This window comes from Pogona vitticeps, chromosome 6 (assembly GCF_051106095.1).
Source record: "Pogona vitticeps strain Pit_001003342236 chromosome 6, PviZW2.1, whole genome shotgun sequence".
Taxonomy (NCBI): Eukaryota; Metazoa; Chordata; class Lepidosauria; order Squamata; family Agamidae; genus Pogona; species Pogona vitticeps.
Genome location: NC_135788.1, coordinates 79,950,596 through 79,973,867, shown reverse-complemented (window position 1 = coordinate 79,973,867; position 23,272 = coordinate 79,950,596). Strand labels below are relative to the sequence as shown.

Below are 23,272 nucleotides of genomic sequence, written 5' to 3'. Positions count from 1 at the left end.
ACTCACACAAGAAAAATGAAGCATTGAGGAATAAGTTTAAGAATGAAGATGATGCTGTCAGGGGAAAAAGAAGCTGCAGTCTGAGTCTCCTTCATTCTATCTAGGTCCAGCTCTAGCTGAGAGGATCCCTCTAAAAATGACTTGACACTGCCAATGCTATCAGAGAAAAAATAAGGAATCCTTCTTTTGTTGTTTGTTAGGGACAAATCATATTGACTTATGGTAACTTTAATAGGGTTTCTAAGGTATGTAAGATATTTAAGGAGTGTTTTTCAAAGTTTCTATAGCCTAAACAGGGATCTGAACTCGTATCTCCTGATCCCTAGTCCAATACTTTTATTCACTAATCCACCTGCAGTCATATTAGTATTGCAGAAACATGATCCATGCAAGCTTTTCATGCCTGAGACAATGAAGAACATGTTTATGTCCTGGAGAGAGAAAAAAAGCAAGTTAATTTTCAAACCAGGTAAGGTGAGAATAGCTCATGCTGTGGCAGCCACACACTTAAAGATTCTACCTCTTTACTGATGGGTCATCTGCCAACAAATAATATGACTGTCAGGTCCACCTCCATAACCTGCTAGATCACTGCATCATGTACAGATGGGAAGAGCTTTCATGAAGGAAACATTGTCAGTCTAAAGATTTTGTGGAAAGGAAGTATGATTTCCGGTTGTGGGAGGCTTAACACAGCCACCCTGGGAAGTCACAAAGGCGTGGGTGAGGGCTCTCTGTATAGGTCAAGTGCATGAAACACTTATTGAGAATGTCACATATGGCTTTCTAAATATGCTGCTACTGTTTTACTCCTCCTGCCTCCAAATCTGTTATTCCTTTGGTATAATGTCTTAGTTTTTAGATTCTCAGCCTAAGGACAAACTGTCTTCCATTCTCTATCATAAGCTGCTCTGGGTTTTGGGGTTTTTTTTGCTGAAAAACAAGGAATAGATACAATTAATAAACAAACAAAACTCTGCTACCTGATATTATTTGATTACTCATTGTAACTGGGCTTGGATATATGAAGACACCAAATGTTGGGATATGAAATCAATTTAAACATAGCAAATAAATAAACAAAGACTAAACTAGAATCATTTCTATGTGGCAGAAAAACTGAGGGAAGAAGCCTAGAGGCACAGGTGAGGGAGGGGTGGTGGTGGAAATGAAGCAATAAGAATGGATGGCAGCTCAATTTTATCTTGGGTATGAACCAATTGGACAATTCTTGGACTATAGGTTTCTGATTTTATTTGCTTCCCGATCTCACCAATCCAAAGTTAGAAACATCTCTGCAACAGCACTTGTGGAGATTTAAAAACAAACAGGAAAAAAGGGGGTAAATTAGAATTAGAGATGTATTTGGGGAGAGGGGAGGTTGGAGTGCATCAATTCAAGCTGTGTAATCAAATACAAAATGTTTATCTTTCATTGTTTAATATTCCTAGCTATATGTGTGGTAATAACATTTAAGATGATGAAAAGCAACACATGGTAGGGAATATAATAAAGCTGGCTGAATAATTATGCCAGCATGCATGCCGAGGCAACATGAGGAAGTGGCAGCCAGATTCGCATAGCATGGTACTTGAAGTAAGTTGTAAGTCACATTGGCCAGGGAGTGGACCACAATGTCAGACCTCAGCATTCAGTAATTTAAGTGTGATGTGACTGGGAAGCAGGGGACTTGTTTTCCCAGTGTGCTATGAATTTCTAGTTTTAGTGGATGTGCTTCGTTGCTTTTTAAAAGCCTTGTTTATTGGTGAATATTTTGCTGGCCTGAAAGGTGAGATCAAAAATCAGAACAGATAATCATTTAATTTCTATCACTTTACTTTAAAAAAAAAAAAATTGAACTTCCATAGTGATCTACCCAAGTACGCTATCTGTGGACTGACATAAAATAAGAAGAGCCTCTCTGAATCACATGAGGTCCCATAAAAGTTCCAGCATCGAAAATGTAATAAGCTGTAAAAACTTAAGTGATGTGCACCTTGTTGGACGTATCTAGCAACTCTTGCTCAATATAGAGAGGCATCCTGACTTCCTAAACACTGAGATTCCTATCCAGCTATCCTAATTAATAACCAATAATAGATACACTATTAATTGGTTTATCCACTCTTTTTCAAATAGAGCCATTAAAAAGACATCACCATATCTTCTAATGAATTCTTAACTGTCTGAAGTATGAAGTACTTTGCTTCATCTGTCCAAACTGCTGTTAATTGCTTAGACCCAATAGTCCTATTCAGTCACTTGTTAATTGGGCATACTTACCATAAGCTGAGGGGAGAACTCTAGTCCTGTTCCCTCTGTTTTCAATTTTGTCATTCTCCCACAAAGGAGAACATTAAAACTGAAGCAGAGAGTTTCCACTGCACATGAGCACTGTCCTCAAACAAAGATGAAAAGGCCGATTGAATCAGGGGTATTTGTGTTATTCTGTGGCAACCAAAGAACGTCTCATCATTCCTGGGCATACCTACAGTATATCAGAGAAGTGAGTACACTCCCTCACATTTCATAAATATTTTATTATATCTTTTCATGTGACAGCACTGAAGAAATGACACTTGGCTACAATGCAAAGCAGTGAGTATACAGCTTGTATAACAGTGTAAATGTGTTGTCCCCTCAAAATAATGCAACACACAGCCATTAATGTCTAAACCACTGGCAGCAAAAGTGAGTACACCCCTAAGTGACAATGTCCAAATTGGGCCCAAGTAGCCATTTTCCCTCCCTGGTGTCATGAGACCTGTTAGTGTCACATGTCTCAGGTGTGAAGGAAGAGCAGATGTTCTCTCTCTCACTCTCTCAGACTGGTCACTGGAAGTCCTACATGGCATCTCATGGTAATGAACTATCTGAGGATCTGAAAAATGAATTGTTCTTATGGCCTAGGCTATAAGAAGATTATAGGGACGTGGTGGCACTGCGGGCTAAACCGCAGAAGCCTGTGCTGCAGGGTCAGAAGACCAAGCAGTCGTAAGATCGAATCCACGCAACGGAGTGAGCTCCCGTCGCTTGTCCCAGCTCCCGCCAACCTAGCGGTTCGAAAGCATGCAAATGCAAGTAGATAAATAGGGACCACTTCGGTGGGAAGGTAACAGCATTCCGTGTCTAAGTCGCACTGGCCATGTGACCACGGAAGATTGTCTTCGGACAAATGCTGGCTCTATGGCTTGGAAACGCGGATGAGCACTGCCCCCTAGAGTCGAACACGACTGGACAAAAATTGTCAAGGGGAACCTTTACCTTTACCTATAAGAAGATTGGCAAAACCCTAAAACTGTGCTGCAGCATGGAGACTAAGACCATTCAGCAGTTTAACAGGACAAGTTCCACTCAGAACAGGCCTCGCCATAGTCGACCAAAGAAGTTGAGTGCCCGTGCTGAATGTCATATCCAGAGGCTGGCTTTGGGAAATAGATGTACGAGTGCTGCCAGCATTGCTGCAGAGGTTGGAACACTGGCAAATCAGTGCTCTAACTCATGTGGAGAGCCTGCCATGGATATAGGCAACCTCTTCTTCAGACTCGTCACTCTCCATGTTTAGGAGAGTTATGAAGGAAAAGAGGATGGAAATACAGTTCTCCCCTATGTCCATTGTAAGTATGCACAATTTGCTGACAGCTGAATAGGACCAAATGTGCTACTAAAGGGGTAATATGAATAACTTCCTTTACAAAAATGAGCAAAGATGGACTAGGAGCATAGTAAGGTCTTTGAAAACAGGCCTACCCACCAAGCCAAACAGAGCAGACTGGTCATGTATTATAGCCTGTGTTTGCAATCCCCCTGTTGCTGTTGTTGATGTTTCTCACAATCTCAGGTTGAAACTACAAGTTAGGGGGTATGTATTCCCAATGATTAGCATTTTTTTGCCCCTTGATAATAGGATTTCCTTGCAGATGCATGCCCCATCAATCAAACAGGCAAATAAGTCCTGTATTTAACTTCCTGTGAGACCATTTTTTTTTTACAAAAATTATGCTGGAATGGAAGAAAGAATATGCAAGACAAACAGATGACTTTCACCTATTAAGAGAGCACCAGTTCTCAATACACACTAAGCATATTGTCTGTTTCAACCCTCAGGTAGACTGCACAGACTGCATATTTGTCAAGCCTTTGGTGAGCCATCATATAGCTGGAAAACTGAGTTCACGTTGATATGTCGCACAAAATCCTTCACCATTCTCTGGTACTGCACAGACAACATCCCAGCCAGCTGCATTTCCTGGAATGGTGCCAATGCAAGAATATCACAACATCACATCCTGCCATGGTCACTTCAGAAAGAATAGGAAACTATGGAGTACCAGAAAGTGGCACATTTTGAAGACTGAGAATGTTCTGCCACTCAGGGTATAAAAGTAGCAGCATGCAAAAAGAGACAAATCCTCTAGATTTTGCCTAACAAAACTCACAAAGTTTCACACAACCTTTCCTTGGGGTGGGGGAGGTGTGTGGAATTGTTTGATTCCACCCCCCTCCCATCCTTCCCCAGTATCCTACAACAGGGCTGGAAGGAATATTCTCAAAATGTTGGTGCATGAATAGTTGATATGCTTTCTTTTGAGTGTACTGTGTGCGGTAGGCTGAAGGTTACCTCCATCTCTGTATCCCACCCATCACAAGCATGGAGAAAATAAAGGGAAAAATAAGAGTTCCTCATGATAGCATAAATGTAGGGTTCTCATTTTAGGGTAGCTATCCAGCTTAGGGGACATACATTAAAAAGGGATGAATGGGAGGGGCCAGACAGGAGGGGGCTCCTAGCTTTCTTTGTTCAGTACTCCTACTCAGCCACCATTTTTCAAGCACTGTCATTGTGTGCGATTGGAATGAGGAAATGAAAGCCAGCATATTAGCATGCTGATAGTGGAGGTGTAGGGAGGGGTTACTTCTCTGAGAGTAATACAAACATCAACTTTAATGCAATCAATAATAATTCTAAAGTTATATATAGCTGAAAATAGTAATAATACAAGTTTTGACAATCATATCTTCCTAGTGGGTGCAAATTAAGTCTAAAGCATAAGAAGCACTGCTGCAGCCTTACAATATAGCATAAATGTGCCCTCTTCCTAAGCTTTAGCGTGCTTCCCACCTGCCCTTTTTTCTTGTCTTTTAGGATGATGAGCATGCAGAAGCAAAACACTGCCAAGGAGGACAACACTGGAAGCAAGATATCCCATAGCCCAGCTTTCATGTTCCTTCTGTGGTGGCAAAAACATCTACATCATCTGCCATTTTGGATTCGTAATGCCTCAGGCTCTGCTCTGAGGCAGGAGTCTTCATCCATTTTCATGTGTCTGCACTACAAATGAACTCTCATATTAAATATTCAGTTTTATCCACCTTGTATCATGCCATCACAATCAGGAAAAAAAAGGAAGGCCATTTTAAACTGAGACAACTTACCTTCGTGGCTGAAATCTTTATTGTCCCAGTGATAAGATGTATCAAAAAAAATGGGCCAAGATGCATAATAACATCTTATGATGATGATGATGATGATGATGATGATGATGATGATGATGATGATGATGATGATGATTCTGATTATGATTATTCTGATTCTGATTCTGATTCTGATTATTGTGATTATTGTGATTATTGTGATTATTATGATTATTAATATTAATATTAATATTAATATTATTAATAATTGTTGCTGTTGTTTCTGTTGCTGTTGTAGTTGCATTTTACCTCACCTTTCTATCATCATCATCACATGTTAAAATGCTCCATGTGATCATCCTCACAACCACTCTGTATTATCATCTCCTTATGAAGAAGAAGGGGGGGGGAGAGGAATCACACATGTCCCTTACTAGGGTTTCTAGTTTGCAGCTCAGGATCTTCATCTTTATGATACATCAGCTTTCAACCAAGCATTACATTAGGAGAGTATAAAGTCTGCCTCTCAAGATGCAGTACTTTTGGAGTGCATTTCCCCCAAGCCTTGGCTGTCCTAAATAATGGTGAAGAAAACTGGAATTTGCAGCCCAATAGCACTTTGCCCACTTTTCTGTTACACAACAAACAAAGAAATGTGTTTCTCCTCCGTTAATCTCTTACAATCCCTTCTCCCATATGCATGGATCCACCAAACCAGAGGAAGTTTTTCACTGGATTACAAGCATGGCAGCTGGCTAAGAATGGAGAAAAAACTCATCAAGTGCTTAGTAATCATTTGTAAATAAAACAACAACAATAACATCCTAATGGGGAGTTTTCCTTCATGATGTAATGAATCAGATATCAATTATGACAGAAGAAATTTTGACTTATCCCCACCCCTTTATAGGCTTTCTGTGGTCAAAGTTAATTTCAACAGCAAGGAGGATGAGACACTTGAAGCCCAACCTTTGCAGGTTTATCAGTGTGGGGAATAAACTAGACCAGGAGATCAAGCCTTCCTAAGGTCCACTGCCACTCCCTATCCAAAGATATAGGAAGAGAGAGCCAAGTTCCCCCTTCATTGTGATGGTCATTATACTCATGACCAGGAACAAGTGAATCATGATTGATCTGCATTGATATTGCTAAGCATAACTCAGAAATTACAAAGGAAAGTACTCATATATGGATTGCTGAACTTCATGTTTGGATTTGCTCCTTCATCCCTATAGTGCTGTAACATAAATTAGAAATAAGAAAATAATTGCTCTTTCCCACCTTGAACCAGATTAGGGGAAAATGTACAAAACTGCATTTAGTGAAGCTTTTTTACATGTTTCAGTCGATTTCTATCCATAATTAGGATAGTGAAGGAATGTCTCTCCACCCCCTCTGATCCTCTTAGTGCATTGTTTGTGTGGTTTTGAAAATGCGAAAAAAGAGAGATGTCACTGCTCAGCTTTCCTACCTCAAAACATATTGGGCTCATTTGAAGTAAGAGACTGTTCAAAATACTTTTAGATTTCTCTCTTTTCTTGCTTCACTTATTGCATGGCTAAAGCCCAGGTATGAAAAACAGTTTGCACAACTGAGAGCTATTAAGCCCCTTTTCAGGTTAAACAATGACATTTGTACAGAGTGAGAGTCTAATCCTGACTGTTGCCTATGTAAAACCACTTGTATGTACAATTCAGAGTCTGTTAATCTAGATATAAAATATGTGATCTTCAGTTAGTATCTGGCAGGGAGGGAATTAGGTGAAACCGGCCTCCCGAATCACAGTGTACAGATTTCAAAGTCCTGATAATTCTCAGGCGAACGAGTGGAGATTCCTAAAATCACATCAAAAAGAAAAAGAAAACGTGCTTAGTCCTTCTTGGTTATTTGCCCTTTGATGTACGTGGGGATGAGAGAAGAGGGGAAGGGGAAACAGGAGAGACTATAATCAATGAAACCACCGCATTGACAGGGCGGGGGGGGGGGGGTGACGGATAAGGTGGCGGCAGAAGATTCCCCACCGGCGCAATGAACGTTGCTGCCCTCCGCAATAATCCTCCTCAGCCGCGTCCCTCTTCAGCACCACGGACAGCAGGCTGGGGGAAGCCGGGCGGGGGGGGGGGGGGAGAGAGCCGGCGCTAAAGGCGTCATCGCAGCCATTCCGAGGGAGAGGGAAAGCGCGGCGGGGCGGGTGAAGCGGCGGCGGGGGGGGGGGGCGAGAGAGAGAGAGCGGACAGAAGAGAGTTGAAATGCTACCAGCGAAGCCAAACTCCCCTCTTCCTTCCCTACTTTTCCCCAAGCTGGCCGAATGTTTAGAGAGGGCGCTCATCACGCAGTTCTAAGCGGCAGGGTCTGGCAGAACTCTCAGGTAACGAGTAAGAGTAGCGAAGGAAAGGTGCTGCGTGAATAACCCACTTCGAAACCCCAGGCAAGGCTGGATCGGGATTCCAGGCGCCCCAGCCCTCGTTTGTCTCTTCCCACCCAATCCACCCGCTGACATCGGAAGCGGATCGTGCCCCCTCCAGCCTTGCCAAGAGAATGCTGGCAGTGGTGCAACTGGGGCTCCAGCGCCCAATCGCCTTGTAAAATTCCTTTGCCCTTCCTTTCCTTGCGGGAACGTGTGTCGTCTTGGCATGAGCCTGATGTGACTTTCCCACCCCCCTCTCGCGCTGGAATGATGGGGATCTTTTGGGCTTATGTTGGATTCTTTTCCTTATCAGTCTTATACATCCAGCAAGGACTTTCTTCTCAAGGTAAGAGCCGTGCTTTCTTCCCCAAAAAAATTGGAGCAAAGGGGTCTTGGGTGGACCCAAGAAGGCTGCCAGAGCGGCGGAAGGGTTGAGGAGGAAAGGTGGACTTCAAGTATCCTCTTGCCATTGCGCCTAAACCTTTTTCTCGACCCATCACGGGTTTGTGTGTGGGGTGGGGGGAGAAGCAAAACAAGGAAGAAGTTCAGCCGAAGGGACTGGGAAACAACCTCTTGCATAGGTTTACATAGCTGGCTGAGAAAATGCAACATTGTTTATTTGTTTGTGAGTCATGTATGAGGAAGAAAGACAGACAGAGACGGGTTTCCAGGAGTGGAGCAGTATATAGCACACTATTCTTGCAAACCTTGCCTTTAGGATTCACGCTCATGCAGTCAACAAAATTTGCTCACCTCTCTTAAATAATGCAGTCTTTTCCACAACACCACTTTCATTCTCTGTCCTCGCAATCCTATCACCCATATTCTCAAACCTTGGTTTTCATTTGTCTTTCTACAAAGAATACCCCCCCCCCCCACGCCGGCTCCTGCCACCCTTTCCAAAGGCGCCTCTTGCATTCCAAGTAGCCCCCGCTCTGCAGACTCCCTTCCCTGCTTTTGAGACTTCGAGGGCTGCAGCGATCACTTCAGCACCCTGGACAGATCGTATCGCGGCTGCCGGCCGACTGTACCTCCGCCTCTCCTTGTTTATTTGTTTAACTCGAGACGGGGGTGGCAGAGGTGGGGAGGGCGAATGACAAGCTCCTGAAATATGACCTCTTTCCTTAGTGATGAGGTGGACAGATCTCTCATGATGGCTGGGGAGGTGGGGGACAGTGCATGAGATGTCTTTGAAATGGAAAGCACAGTCCAATATCCCCGGAAAAGCCTGCCTCAATACTTTCTAAGTAAAGGCTGATCTGCTATTACAATTTTCTTTTCCCTTCTAAATAGCACAGCGGTGAGCCCAGGTTATCCTCTAGTACATATAGATGAAATATTTTTGAGGCTGTTTCACTATCCCCCTTGTCAATCCGTAACGTCACAGTGTTGAAGGAAGCAGTTTACCTGGTAAATTCTTGCCTGGTTCCTTATTCCGTCTGATGACTCTGAAAACTGAAAGAGGAAGAAGAAAATGATGATTACTGCTATTGTTACTTCTATTGTGTGTATTATTATTACAGGGCTGGTTGAACTGAACCTGTTTTGATGAGAGTTCCCTATATGAACAGAACAGGCATAAGTGAGGTTGTGGAAATGATTCGTTGTGTGAAGATATATTGTAGCATGCTGAAATATGCTGTTAAAATTCATACCCCATATTATTAGACTTTGAAGGGGTTAGCCATACTGGAATACTAGGATTTAACTGAGGAAGCAAAATATGTCCAGTTTGTCAATCTCTTGGATTAAAATACATTCAAATCTCTTCTTACTTTGATATTGCCAGCAAAAAAATATTTAAAAATGATAGAAATAAGAGGTCACAGTTGCGTATTCATTATAATAAGCAATTATTATGATCCATTTAAAAAAATATTCAGATAACCAGCAAACAAAACCCTTAGTTCCATCAGCTTCAGTTTATTCACAGGCTACAAACTCATGAATAAAATATAATAAATTCTCCAGATTGGTTTTCCAAATGCCTTTGTGCTGGATTCTCAAACAAGAATACTAAATTATGACCTTTCATCAACTATTTATGTTTAATTTGCTCTAACTTGCAAACTCAAAAAGGTTATCCAGGTGTTCACTTTTTCCAGTTCACTGACTTGGGGAAACAGTGATTTACTGGTCAATGTCTCTAAGAGTGAAAAAGAGTATACATTCTGAGGAGGGATGGGAAGAGGAAAGAGTAGAAGAAAGTAAACTGAAACAAGAGAGTTACAAGAAAGGTGAAAATTGAAATGAATAGAAGGAGTGGCTAATAGTGAACCAGAACAAGAGGGACAAGACTGCAGCTCCATGCACACTTACTTGAGGCGGGGGGTGGGGATGAGCCCTATTTAACTCAGTAAACAGGCATATGCTCACAAGGCAGCTGCCTGATCTTGCACAGATTGAAAGTCTTATGACTCAAAAGAATTTACTCTCAGTCAAGTGTGTATAGAATTGTTATCTGAAGAAATGAACTTAGTGAAGGGAAAGAGATGAGAAAAGAGAATGGGGAGAGGAATTCCAACGAGATCTGCTTTTCTCTTGCAGCCAAATTTACTGAATTTCCTCGAAATGTCACAGCTACTGAGGGACAGAATGTGGAGATGTCTTGTGCATTCCAGAGTGGCTCTGCCTCTGTTTACCTGGAAATCCAGTGGTGGTTTCTGCGGGCAGCTGAGGACCAGGAACCTGGAGCTGAGGTGACAGGCACTCAGGTACCAGTTTGTGGCCTCTGCAATCCTGTGCAAGCCAGCTATTCCCCCAAAGGAGAGAGAAAGGGGATCCAGAGAAGGCAACAAGGGCTGGGTTTCCCCACAGACCTCCTTTTCTTATTGACCGGTAGCTGTTGAGAAGCAGCTACCACAAGGGGACAGAACACTGAGCCCTTCATTTTGTTTTTTGGCAGACTTTGAAAACATGGTCAGTTCACATGCATGGATAAGGTTGTATGTGTTTTTCTTCAGAAATTATTTTTCCACTGTGATGAGGCACAATGCGGATGAAGTCTTGGGAATGGAATCAATTGAATTTGTAACCCCTAGCTGTGCAACCAAAGTCACTGGAAAACAAGATCTCCCATTAGAAAGTCTGCTAGATGTAATTCTTTCCCTTCAGGGAATCTCATTACTTCCTCCATTGTTTCAGACTGATAAACACATGGAACAGAACTTGTCTTACTAACACACTGTGCAATAAACCATTATATATATAATTTCTGGAAACCACGTTGATTTTCCCAGTTGTACCGATTCTTTCTTGCTTCTTACTTGGCAAGAAAAAAATTCCTTATTTCAGAGGATGTTTGTTTTCCCCCTTGCCCTATGGAAGAGAAGCCGACAGAATCTTTATTGCTCTTAGTCTTTCAGCCCTCTTTGCTGATTCCAACATTTTTATGTAACAATTCATTTGGTATCCAGCTGTTTTTACAATTCATAATTTTGCACATGCTAAAAAAAACTCATGAACTGATTGCCCTTTTCGGTGTAGCACTCTGATATTGTAGGATGCCTGCAGTTACTGGCAGCCATTAGATGGAGCAGAATCTGAACTGATTAGCTCTTACCTAACTAATACCACACTGGCTAGCTAGAGCAGGAAAGGTTGTCTTTCTGCCTATAGATGGCAGGCTCAGCATGTGAGTCATCTCTGAGGAAGAATCTATTATAATAATCAGTATTTCCATATCAGATTCTCACCAATAAAGCTTCTGCAAAAGTTCTTCCTTATCTGTTGATTATTATATCAAGAATATTTGTTATGCAATGAACTATGTGCTTCTTTCTTTAAAAAGTGTGTAGTAGGGAGAGGATTGGACCCAGCCTGTGGTTCCTTTAATCCTGTGCAACCATTGTGGTTCTACGCAATGCTTCTTCCCTTGTGGCTGCTATTTACAATTAATTATTACAAGTTTTCCAAGAGGGAGGGTAGCTTAATTCCTTGTAGTACCTTAAAGGCTAAAGAAGGATTTTGCCAGATCAAACCTGTTAATCTTTAAAGTGTCGTGAGATTATCTTACTATTTCACATTGTGAGTTGGTATATGATTCTAAATGAAATCAAAGCATGCTTCATAGACTTAATGTCCTTCCACCCTACACTGTGGTCCTGATCATGCTCCCCACCACATACAGGGAAATACCAGCTATTGGTTACTTGGTTGGTTGGTTGACTGAATAAAAGTCATGCCTGTCAGATCAAACCATATGTTGAACATAAGGTCTAGATTGATTCTCCATCTCTTCTGTGGATTGTCATCTGAGTTTAACATCCTTACTTCCTGAACATCATGTAAGAGAAAGGACATCATGCAAGGGGAAGGATAGCAGGGATAGCCACATTCTCCACACTGAGGCTAATGTAGACCCATTTGACAGGGGCCAAATGCCTGATAGTCTGGAGGGCATATTGTGAAAAATACATGTAAAGAGGTAGGCACACAGACCATGTGTCCATAAACATACCATTCAGAATTATGTATAATATTGGCTGAAATTTTACTGCTTGGTGTAGTAACTCATATAGGAGTAGATCCATTTAATCAGCGTAGACTTGATGAGCCAACTTCTCTTGAAGCCCCATTGATTCTAATGGGCTTACTCTAATTGCAGATTAATTCAGCATAGTAAATCATAACTAGAGTAGGCCTGTTTGAATCCACTGAACTTACAGAAGACTCACCAAATCCCCACTGAGTCAATGGGCCTACTCTAGTATGATGTATCATGCTAAGGAGTCTCCTGACACAGTGGTTAAACTGCAGTAGTGCAGCCAAAACTCTGCTCATGACCAGTTCCAGGCAGATGGCTCAAGCCTGACTCAGTCTTCCATCCCTCCAAAGTCAGCAAACTGAGTACCCAGCTTGCTGGGTGAGGGGCAATATGTAGCCTGCATAATCAAATTGTAAACTGCCCAGAGAGTGCTTTAAGTACACTTTGATTTTTGCTCTAAGCAGTAGGATTTCAGCCTTTGGATAAGATCTCTGTTTTAAATGTATTACTGGTGTGTACTCTAAATGAATTCTGCATTATATGCACACTCATTTTCTCTATCCCAGTGAATTAGTCACACAATTTCAGCAATAGCAAACATGTGATACACTTAGCCCCCTCCAGTGTGCTAAGGATTAGGCAATTATGAAAATTGCCTTTCGTGATATGAGAGAAGGTAGATCTTTGACAGTGATTCACATATTCAGGGATATTCGAGTCATCTCCCCTGTTTTCTAGCTCAATTCTCTCTCTCCTTCCTAAACACTCATGATTTCTTCTTTTCTTACCTCTACTTCCAATGCATGTACCTTTGCAGCAACTTGTTTATGCTGTGTACAGAATATGTTTTTGAGAACAGGATCCTCCTCTGTAGCATTTTAGTCCACATAAACAACAGAATTAGAGTGTTATTTTCTCTTATGGTGCGGCTGCTCTTAACTCCTAAGGGTGTATCAGAAATGCTTTCTGCAGAAGCTAGAGAGTTTTGTAAGAAATCAAGAAAGACCTGAACAAATCACTCATCCTGTTTTTTTCTTGTGCAGCCTCTTTAGTTAGCTGTTTCTCAGGTGGTTAAATGAAGAAATTAAATCAATAATAACATTTTTAACTAGAAGCCATCTTACTTGCTTTTTCACAGTAAGGCCTGGGGGAAATGCTGACAGGCAGGGAAATCACCAATTTCATATTTTTTTAAAAAATGAAAGCCCACTTTGTTTCTCTTGGCAACCACCCAACTGCCCTCAAGACACAATTAATTGCACAACTATTTACTTTTATAGGAACCAAATGTTAAATAGGAGTGTGTGTGTCCACAGGCATGCACACACAGAGATACAAAGACACATTTAGGGTATCAGAAACTGGGAAAAGGACAGTTACAATGGCAATGGTCTTCAGGAGCAAATGGTAATTCCAGATAGGGAAAGAATGAAAGTGAGAACTTTGATGCACCTGGAAAATGATGAGGGATTTCCAAGACTACCAAACAGAGCTGTGGGGAGCCAGGTAAGAATCTCATTTGGAGCTAATCTGTTTTCAGCTATGGGCCTTGAAGGGTAGAGGAAGTGAATCAGGAAAGCTTCCCTCAACACCTGTAAGGAGTGCTCACTGAAAAGAGAGCAAGATTCTGACCACTCTTAATTTAGGAATACCACACAGTGTCAGGCCTTTTGTCCAGCATTACCACACTAAACCTCTTTTTTCATTTAGACCTTTGTTTAAAATCATCCAGGTTAATGAAGGTTGTGATCCTGAGCCATCCAGCCCATATGCCTCTCATCTTCTGATTCTGGGAAATGTCATTTAAAAAAAACTTTTTATTCAGGTTAGTAGACAAAAGCTGGTCAGATTCATATTCTGAGCCAATTGATTATGAACTGCATCAACATCATTAAATTTGTCCGCACACCCAGCACCATGATTCCCACAGCCTTAAATTCACCCTCCAGAATAAACAACCACCTGCCAACATCCTTCACCTCTTGAATCAGGCCATTGCTGGGCTGGTTCAGACCCTGCCATTGGCGGACATAGCCAATTAAGGCTAAGAAGAAATTAGGGTGGAACCAGAGGGAAGCCATGGGAAAATTCAATCTGGAAATGAACAAAGGAAGTTTGTTAACTCTTATACTGCAGCTACCTTACTTTTGTCATACAAAAACAGTTCTCCATTTTCCAACAGGTGGAGTTATTACCAGAGAGAGATTTGGACAACGATGGAACAAAGATAAGCGTAAGTATGTGTCAAATTATAGACTGCTGCTACATTTTAAATGTTTTCCCTTGTTTTATTCCTTTTAATTAAAAGCCATTCAAAACCTACAAGCAACATGCTAATTACTTTCTATTCTTTTACTCATGATTTTATTTATCCCTTAACTTCTAATTTCTCTCCTATTGCAAATTTGATGTCCTCATAGCTTCGAGATAAATTATGATATGAGAGATATATAGATGTGTTGCATTTCTTTGGGGGAAAGTCTGAACTGACTATTCTAGATTCAGCAAATCCATGGGGGTAGATTGCTGGCAGAGAGGTCACTGTGCTTCTTCCAAAGTAATATATAGGCATTCCTTCTGAGGTGAATCATGTGAAGAATGTCAAGGAAGGAAGGAAACTTCCTTAACTCTTTAGGGAATTTTATACAAAGTGTATTTTCAAAAACAGGAATATAGGCTGTCAAACAAAGGCCATTATAATGCCATCTTTCTGTCACTGGAAATGAACATCTTTTTGACATACCTTGCTGAAGTCTCCACACAGTGTTATACCATATAGACACAGGAAATATTACCAAACCCACAAATGCACCAGAAGCCTGAAAAAATCCAGCAAGTCCTAGGACTGCCATGGATGTTTCCCAGCACAGTGATGGATAGCTTTTTGAAGGTGATGAGTATTGTATGACAGCCAGCAACCCTTTAAGGTCATAAGATATGCTAGAACCTATCTTCAGATTCTACTAATAGCTCTGTTCTGGGCTAGTCCTATACCATGCAAAAACAGTTAATTTGGGTGAGATCACATGGGGAAATAGATAACATTGTGGACTATTTGTGAAGTGGTCTGGTGTGATCTGTTTCCCAGTGATCACACAACATAGAGTGCATTGTACTCCAGCCCAAACCCAATCCATTCCCAAGCTGGTCTTTGTTTGGTCCACTATAAGTCTACTACTTTTGGGGCTGGGCTGGAGTGATTCCCTTCAGACCAAAAGGTTGTTTTAAGAAAGATTATTCCCTGTAAAGTGATCCCAGTGTGATTGGGCACATGCCATTTTGCCACCTTTGTTTCAAATGCTTGATGGGATATAATCACCCTTAATTATTTAACTAATGAAAGTCAGGGCAAATACATAAGTGATATGCACATTTTCATGTCTGATAACTAGCACTACATAGTAATCCTTTGGTAACAAAAATTTGTTTTTTTGGAAAAAATCTCTGCCATGATAAACACTTGAAACATGCTGAGGGGAGCTAAAATGCTTTAAGTGAGATCAGCAAACATTCTTCATGGGGTCTAAACAGTCCTAAGCTTGGAACTAGCTTTTACAGTCAACTGAATTTATATTGATTAAAAGATAAACTAAGTACATTTGCATTTGCCTTGTGTGATGGTTGACAGCCAAGCTAACACGTAATATTTGATAATATTTACCAAGATCACGTAATACTTGATAATATTTACCAAGATCACATAGGAATCTGGAATTTCAGTGTAGATTTTTTGTTACTAAAGAATTCAGCTATCACTCACACACGAATCCAAAAGTAAACAAGTTATCAATTTTAATGGTAGTACATGTATTATAAAGGTTTATAGCATCCAGTACACTCCTGATGACATCATGGAGGTTATATTGGGGGGTCAACAGTTGCTTAAATTGCTGTGTTTTTATGGCCACTCTTCTCCCTATTCCCAGTGGTTAAGATAAGATAAGATAATGGTAGTGTATGTGTTACTTTTTCCATGTGATGCAACTCTGCATTTTCATCAAGCATAAGCAGTATGGGTGTCCATTAAGTAATTTTGTATAATATATTTGCTGAAAAACAGAGTTGTTTTTGTTCTTGGATTCACATATCACACTTTCATCAGACACAATAGAATGTTTGCCCAATGTGACAAAAACAAACCCTTCAGAATGCTTAGTAAGTTTTTTGGAAAAAAAAAATCACAAATAGGAAATATACAAGTCCTGGATTCACTTTCAATATTATTTTATTACCTAAATGCTGAGAAGTCAAAGTAATATAAGGTGGGTTATTTTCAAAGAGTTAGAGTGACATTGAGGAACACACAAAATCAAAATAAAGGATAGAAGTGAGAAACTGGATCCTCAGTATTCTTGTTCTAACCAGAGAACACAGCAAAGAAATGAAGCCTGCCAGCCATATCTTGACCATGTCTCAACTATACAGTATGGTCTTCAAATGCATTGTTTTTATTGAATTATTACTATTGTGATTGCTGTAAAAGACAATCAACTCTGTTACAGTGCAGATGTGAAATTTCTCTCCCCCAGTTTCACCTCTCAGGTGCTAAACTGGGATGATGCTTTATGGGAAATGGGGGAGAAAAATGCTACTGGTGGAAATGGTCCTCATAGGTTTGGCAGCCTTCATTTTTTACTCTCTTGGAAAGATACCACATGATGGGAAATGTCCTGTCAAAAGCCATTATTCCAGGGGGAGGGTGAAACTTAGAGTGAGGATGAAATAAAATGAGGTGGGGGTCATCTGAAATTCTCCCCAGCTGAGTGAATGGCTTTTTCACCTTCACTGATTGATTTGTTGGATCCTGGTTCAGTAAAGTCAGGAGAAACTAAAGCTGCAATCCTAGGTACCTGGACCTTGGAGTAAACCCCTTGGAACATGATAGGACTGCCTTCTGATTAACATTCTTGATCTATAGCACTCATTAGAATCTCTGGAAGCAGAGTGCAATCCTATGTAAAGATAAGTAGGAGCAAGTCCCACTGAACTCAGTAGAACCTATATCTGAATAAACACTTATAGGATTACACTGCAAGATTCACTGCTTTCAGAAGGAATTGGGACCAAGCAAGATGTGATAAAAATTGTTCTTAATAATTTTCCAGAGATGGGAAAGTTACATTGAAACTACAATATTTAGAACTCCACAATCAGTCTGGCCAGTGATTGTGGAATTCTGGGAGCTGTAGGCTAGAGAAAAACGTTCCCCATTTTGGCATTTTCCTAGGTTAGCAACCGGAAAGGATAAGTTCAGGGCAGTTTCTGGAGAAAGCTGTTGCTCCTTTCTCCCATGACTCCATTTTGCAATTACACTCCACAATTCTCTCTCTCTCTCTGCCATTAGGGAAATGCAAAGGTGATGCAATAGTACCTGTATAGCATTTAAGAACTCTTGGGGTTAAACATGTGTTCAGGAAAAAAATTATTCTTTTCTTCCATTACTTCTATTCAGACCTCCCCCGTGTGTTATCATAGCTATTATTGTTATTATGATTAATTTAATACAGGAAGTTCTAATTATACAACTCTCACATCATGTGTAGTTGTAGCCTTGATCCTAATAACAAACTTCAGCTGAGTTGGGCATTGCTAATTTAAATTCTCAGTGATCTAATATGGCCCTTTAACTGAAAGTGAGTTTAATTGAAGAAGCTGATTAATTTATGTTATTAAGGAGTTCACTGGGCACAATTTGATTCTGGAGGAATTTATTAGAAGCTTAAGCAAGAATTAGGATGTAACTGAGAGCACAGTGAATACTAGGCTAACAAAATATATAAATAAGACCCTATTCAACCTTTAGTTTTCAAGATCTGAGCAGGGTTGTTAATGACAGAAGCTTCTGGAAGCCACTGATTTATAGCATCTCCATAAGGCAAAAGTGACTTGATGGCATATAACAACAGCAACAACAGTAACAGCCTGTTTTTAAAAGAGTATGTTCTGAATATTCGTATAATCTAAGGAGAAAGTGATGCAGCAGAAATACTTTTGAGTGTCAGTTGTGGAATGAAATGTTAATGCTACATATCTATTCTACCAAGAAAATACAACCATTTGAACAATTACATAGGAGTTATCCTGAGATCAATCTGAATAGGAATGATTGGTAAACTACCACTGTCTGATCAGAAGTAGGTAGCCAGGAAATATATTTTTTTTCATTGCCAGTAGTGGATTTCAAGGATGATGGGTTGTCATGTTAGGCTGCAGGCACAGTGAGCAATGTGAAGGTGCAATAATGCTACAGCGCCCATCCTGCTGCCTGCATTAAACTGATTTCTGATCATCCACGTGCCATTTTGACAAAGTGCTCATGATCTTAGTACTCATTTTGCAGCAGTCCTGTTGCCATTGTATCTGGGTTGATGCCCTTATTGAATAATCATGAACCAACCACCATGACTATGCTCTCTCTCTCTCTCCCTCTCCCTCTCTCTCTGCGTACATCCCACTTGAACATGTCAGTGAGGTACTATACTGTTCAGACCACATGTCATCACAGTAAGACACCGCCACAACCTAAATTACAGACTTAACAAGATAATTAACAAAGATAATAAGTAAAGTTTTTTCAATGTGGAAAATCTTTTTCAGATATTTTTCCCACATAGCAAGCAGAATGCAAATCAACTTAAAAATATCATGCTATGTATTATTCTATTATCAGAATATGTATTTGTTTGCTTTGTACTGCTTTATTTTTCTATAATGGCCCAAGTCCATTTGCTACTCCTGCCAAGATTAGCACAATAAATCAATTGCTGAATAGCAAATCAACTCTTATATTAATTCGCAGGCCTATTCTAGTAAAAAGTCACTTTTGGATTTTAGATTACACTGTAAAGGCAGCTTACATGAAATTGTAACAGAGTTGCCATCACCGCCCCTCTACTCCACAATCCCACACACCTATATATTGCATTAGCCAGTTGGCCATGATTCTCTGGTCTGTGAATGCGGTGACTTGCTTTCTCTTAGTCTGTTCTCCCAAGACAACTGGTTGGTTGTACTCAAATAGTCTCTAATGTGGGAAGAAGGGAAACAAACTCACTACGGTTGCTTCTTGTGTAAATTATGGTTGGGGTGTCGACTGAATGTCATGCCTGATATGGGTTGTTGTTTCTGGAAATTTTGCAGACAGTGAAAGTACAAGGGAATGACATCTCTCACAAGCTGCAGATCTCCAAAGTCAGGAAAAAGGATGAAGGGTTGTACGAGTGCAGGGTGACCGACGCCAATTATGGAGACCTTCAGGAATACAAAGCCCAGGCCTATCTCAAAGTCAATGCAAACAGCCACTCCCGACGAATGCAGGCCTTTGAAGCTTCTCCCATGTGGCTACAGGACAAACCTCGGAAGAACATCTCAGCAGCCATCCCCAGTAGCATCCATAACTCTGCCAGTCAGCGTATACGCCCCACCTCCAGCCCTCCAGCAGATGCCAAAATCCCCAAACAAAGCCCACAATCAGGTATGAGAGAATATTTTGAGCACTTGAAGGGTTTATTGTTAATGACCTTGGGACATGATTCAGACTCAAAATAAAAGAGGGGCAACATTGTTGTTGGAGAGAAATTGATGCTCTATGTCATGTTAGAACCAGCGCACACTTAGGAAAACCAAATCCAATAATTTCCCTATGCTTGGTCCTCCTGGCTGTGCAGAACAAAAACAAAGCCACACAGCCTTTAGCACGGAAAATTCATGCCCTAACTATTCTTAGCTTAAACCAGCCCTGCACAGCTTGTTATCCATCAAGTTGAATGCAGCTTATAATTCCATGTATGGCAGTTCATTAAGTACTTGATAAATCTCCTGCTCTGAAAGACTACAGAAATAAGGCAGAAGGCAGGAGCTGTCAAGTGCCCAGTATTCAAGGCTTGATCTGTTATAATTTATGCAGACTTAATTTGAACCAACTGCAAAATAAGACATCACAAAGCCCGAACTAAAAATATTCATTGAAAACATTAAGTGGAACACCAAGGACCAAAGCAGGAGAATCTGCCAAAGAATGCCTTCCTTCTCCTTCTCCTCTGCAGAGCCAACCATTAACACCTGTTTACCTAGCAAGTTAGCAATAACTAACATAGTTATTTGTAAACAAGTATTTATAGCTGACTTGACAACCTGTGTCTTACCCAGGCTGTCTGATTGACAGCCTCACATGCTTACATCTAATGCACAACAAGGCTGACTGTACAAGGCCAGGGGACTAAAGTGAGTTAGGTTGGAAGATGTGCTAATACGTCTTCACCAATGATCACCTTATCTGTAGTTGGATACCTTTAAAAATGCAGTAATACCCAGTGTGGTATAGTGGACAGGTTGATGGATTAGGATGCAAGAGACCTGGGTTTGAAACCCCACTGAGCCATAAAATCTCATTGGGGAGGATAGAATTAGTAAAGCCATTCCTTAACTATCTCAGTTGCTTTGAAAGCCCTATTTGGATCACTATAGTCAGTTTTGACTTGATGGCACATAGTAACACATGAAGATGCATGACAGTGTGAAGGAAAACCTAATTCTGCTTTGAAACATTTCAAGAGAGCAAGTTAAATGGATAACGTGTTCAGAAAGGTGTTGACCATTGCAGAATATGTATGACTTTTCATACAACTTTGGAATGTTAGTCCTCTTGCCCCAGATATCTTGCCTATTGATTTGAATGTAACCTCTTGGAAACCTGGTCTTACTATTTTATTATTATTCTGCTAAATGGTGAGGAAAATTTCTGATTTGGTGTCAACATGGAGCAGATAAGACAGCTGAGAAGCTGGCTTAAGAATCATGATAAATCTGACCTTAACTCACTGCGTGACCTAAAAGGTCTTTCCTTGCCTCTAGTATGATAATAGTAAATTTGCCAGAAAGCCCACAATAAGAGAAGTACTGGACTTTGAATGCTAAAAGTGTATCGCTATGATAGAGAGATATTTGGCCCCATATGAACTGCCATGGCTCCATCTAAAGGAATCCTGGAATTTGCAGATCCTTGGAATTCACTGCTGCCTAGCAAAAATTCCGAGGACCTTACCAAATTACAAACGCCAAGTCTCCATAAGACTGAGCCATAGCAGGTAAAGTGAGATCAAGCTGCCCTAACTGTGTAGTGTGAATATGTGTCTGGAACTGCTACATAAGTGCAAAGTATTTCACTGCTAGTACTATAACTACTATTACTTCTTCTTAATAACTTTATCTCCTGTGAAAACCTTCAGCTTATTAAATGATTTACATATCTGCCCAAACAAGACACACACACTGCACTATTATTGCATGACAAATGGTATTGTTGTGTTCTCTTCTGTGGTTTAACTACATTAGGTAAAGGTAAAGGTTCCCCTTGACAAATTTTGTCCAGTCGTGTTCGACTCTAGGGGGCGGTGCTCATCCCCGTTTCCAAGCCATAGAGCCAGCGTTTTGTCTGAAGACAATCTTCCGTGGTCACATGGCCAGCGCGACTTAGACACGGAACGCTGTTACCTTCCCACCGAGGTGGTCCCTATTAATCTACTCGCATTTGCATGCTTTCGAACCGCTAGGTTGGCGGGAGCTGGGAAAGGTGACGGGCGCTCACTCCGTCACGTGGATTCGATCTTACGACTGCTTGGTCTTCTGACCCTGCAGCACAGGCTTCTGCGGTTTAGCCCACAGCGCCACCACGTCCCTATTAACTACATTAGTCACTAGCTAATAGCTATTCAAATCTGAATCAGATGCCAATAATGGAAAAATCTGGTGCATTGCCATTGAATTGTAGTTTTTACTTAGAGGTACCCCTTAGTCTTGTATAACTAGCCAAGCCTCCAATTATCGTTATTTTTTGTTTTTTTATAAAATGTGCTGGAATGGGAGGAGTAGAAGACAGGGATGTGCAGACAGTACATATACTGATCCATGCCACTGTAGGGATATTAAGATAAAAGTTGAGAGGTAACCTAGTAACAGAAAGAAAAGAGAAAATTGCTTTGTTAGAGATTGAAAGAAATTTTTACCCAAACTGTAAATCATCTCACCAAGAATATATGATCCAATAAGTTAAATATGTGTTAAAGATAACTGTGGTTATTTTTAAAAAAGCTTGTTAAATTTAGTACAAATTCTAAAGATTAGAGCTTGATGCCTAACTGTAAGCTTCTTTAAATTTGTTCCTTGAAGCTACAATAGAGGGTTTTTTTCTTAAACTACATAAAGTTGCCACAGCATACATGGAAGAGGGGTTTAACCCTTCCCTCCCCTGCTGCCATTCACACCTTAATATGCTGTTGAAAGCATCACTATTTGAGTGGCAGGGTGATATATTTCTGCACTGGGAAAGGTTGGGTTAACCGTTTCTTCATGAAATCCATGAACCCAATCTGAATAGTAGTAATAACATTTCATGTAATAACAAACAAACAAACCTCTTTAACATTACATAAAACAATGCATTTAAAATCTGAACAAGTCTTCAGAGCCATTCTTAAAGGTCATGTATGTTTCTACTAATGCCACAGGGAGGCTTAAAAGCTTTCTCAATTCAAAACGGCATAGCAGATGCAATGCTTCTTATTTATTCATGTATTTTTGAGGTGCCCTGACCCACTTTAAGTGGTAAGAATTTTCATGGGCGATACTGTAATGTTTTATTTCCTTTGATAAAGCTGGAGACTTCTGCTATCTTTGCAGTGCTTGATTTTCAAATATACAAATAGTATGGGAGTCCTATAAAGAGCAACTGAACTCCACAGATGCTTAGTTCAGCTAGCTTATGACTCTCTCTGCCTCTTCAAGCAACTAATTGGTCATTTCACTCTTTCTGCAGAATGCGAGTCCTGTCTTCCCTCCTGTAGATAAATGCTTTGTTCAAGAAAAAAAAATACTCACAGCCACTGAAAACCAATGAGTGCTTTGTCATCCCCCTCCCCTTCCTCCCATCATGTGATAGCTCAGGAAAAATCACAGAGCTAGAAAAA

The 23,272-nt window shown here is 40.6% G+C and overlaps 1 protein-coding gene across 3 annotated transcripts in view; it reads left to right on the top strand.

Moving 5' to 3' along the window:
* Nucleotides 1–7,557: 7,557 nt before the first annotated feature.
* The window catches only part of VSTM2A (V-set and transmembrane domain containing 2A), a 29,844-nt gene continuing 14,129 nt past the window's right edge, over nucleotides 7,558–23,272 (top strand). For all 3 annotated transcript variants that reach the window (XM_020810360.3, XM_020810361.3, XM_020810362.3), the window contains exons 1-4: nucleotides 7,558–8,168; nucleotides 10,370–10,536; nucleotides 14,491–14,541; nucleotides 19,449–19,782. In XM_020810360.3, the coding sequence (XP_020666019.1) occupies nucleotides 8,090–8,168; nucleotides 10,370–10,536; nucleotides 14,491–14,541; nucleotides 19,449–19,782 (631 nt within the window). In that variant the 5' untranslated portion in view covers nucleotides 7,558–8,089. The remainder of the gene's footprint in view (nucleotides 8,169–10,369; nucleotides 10,537–14,490; nucleotides 14,542–19,448; nucleotides 19,783–23,272) is intronic.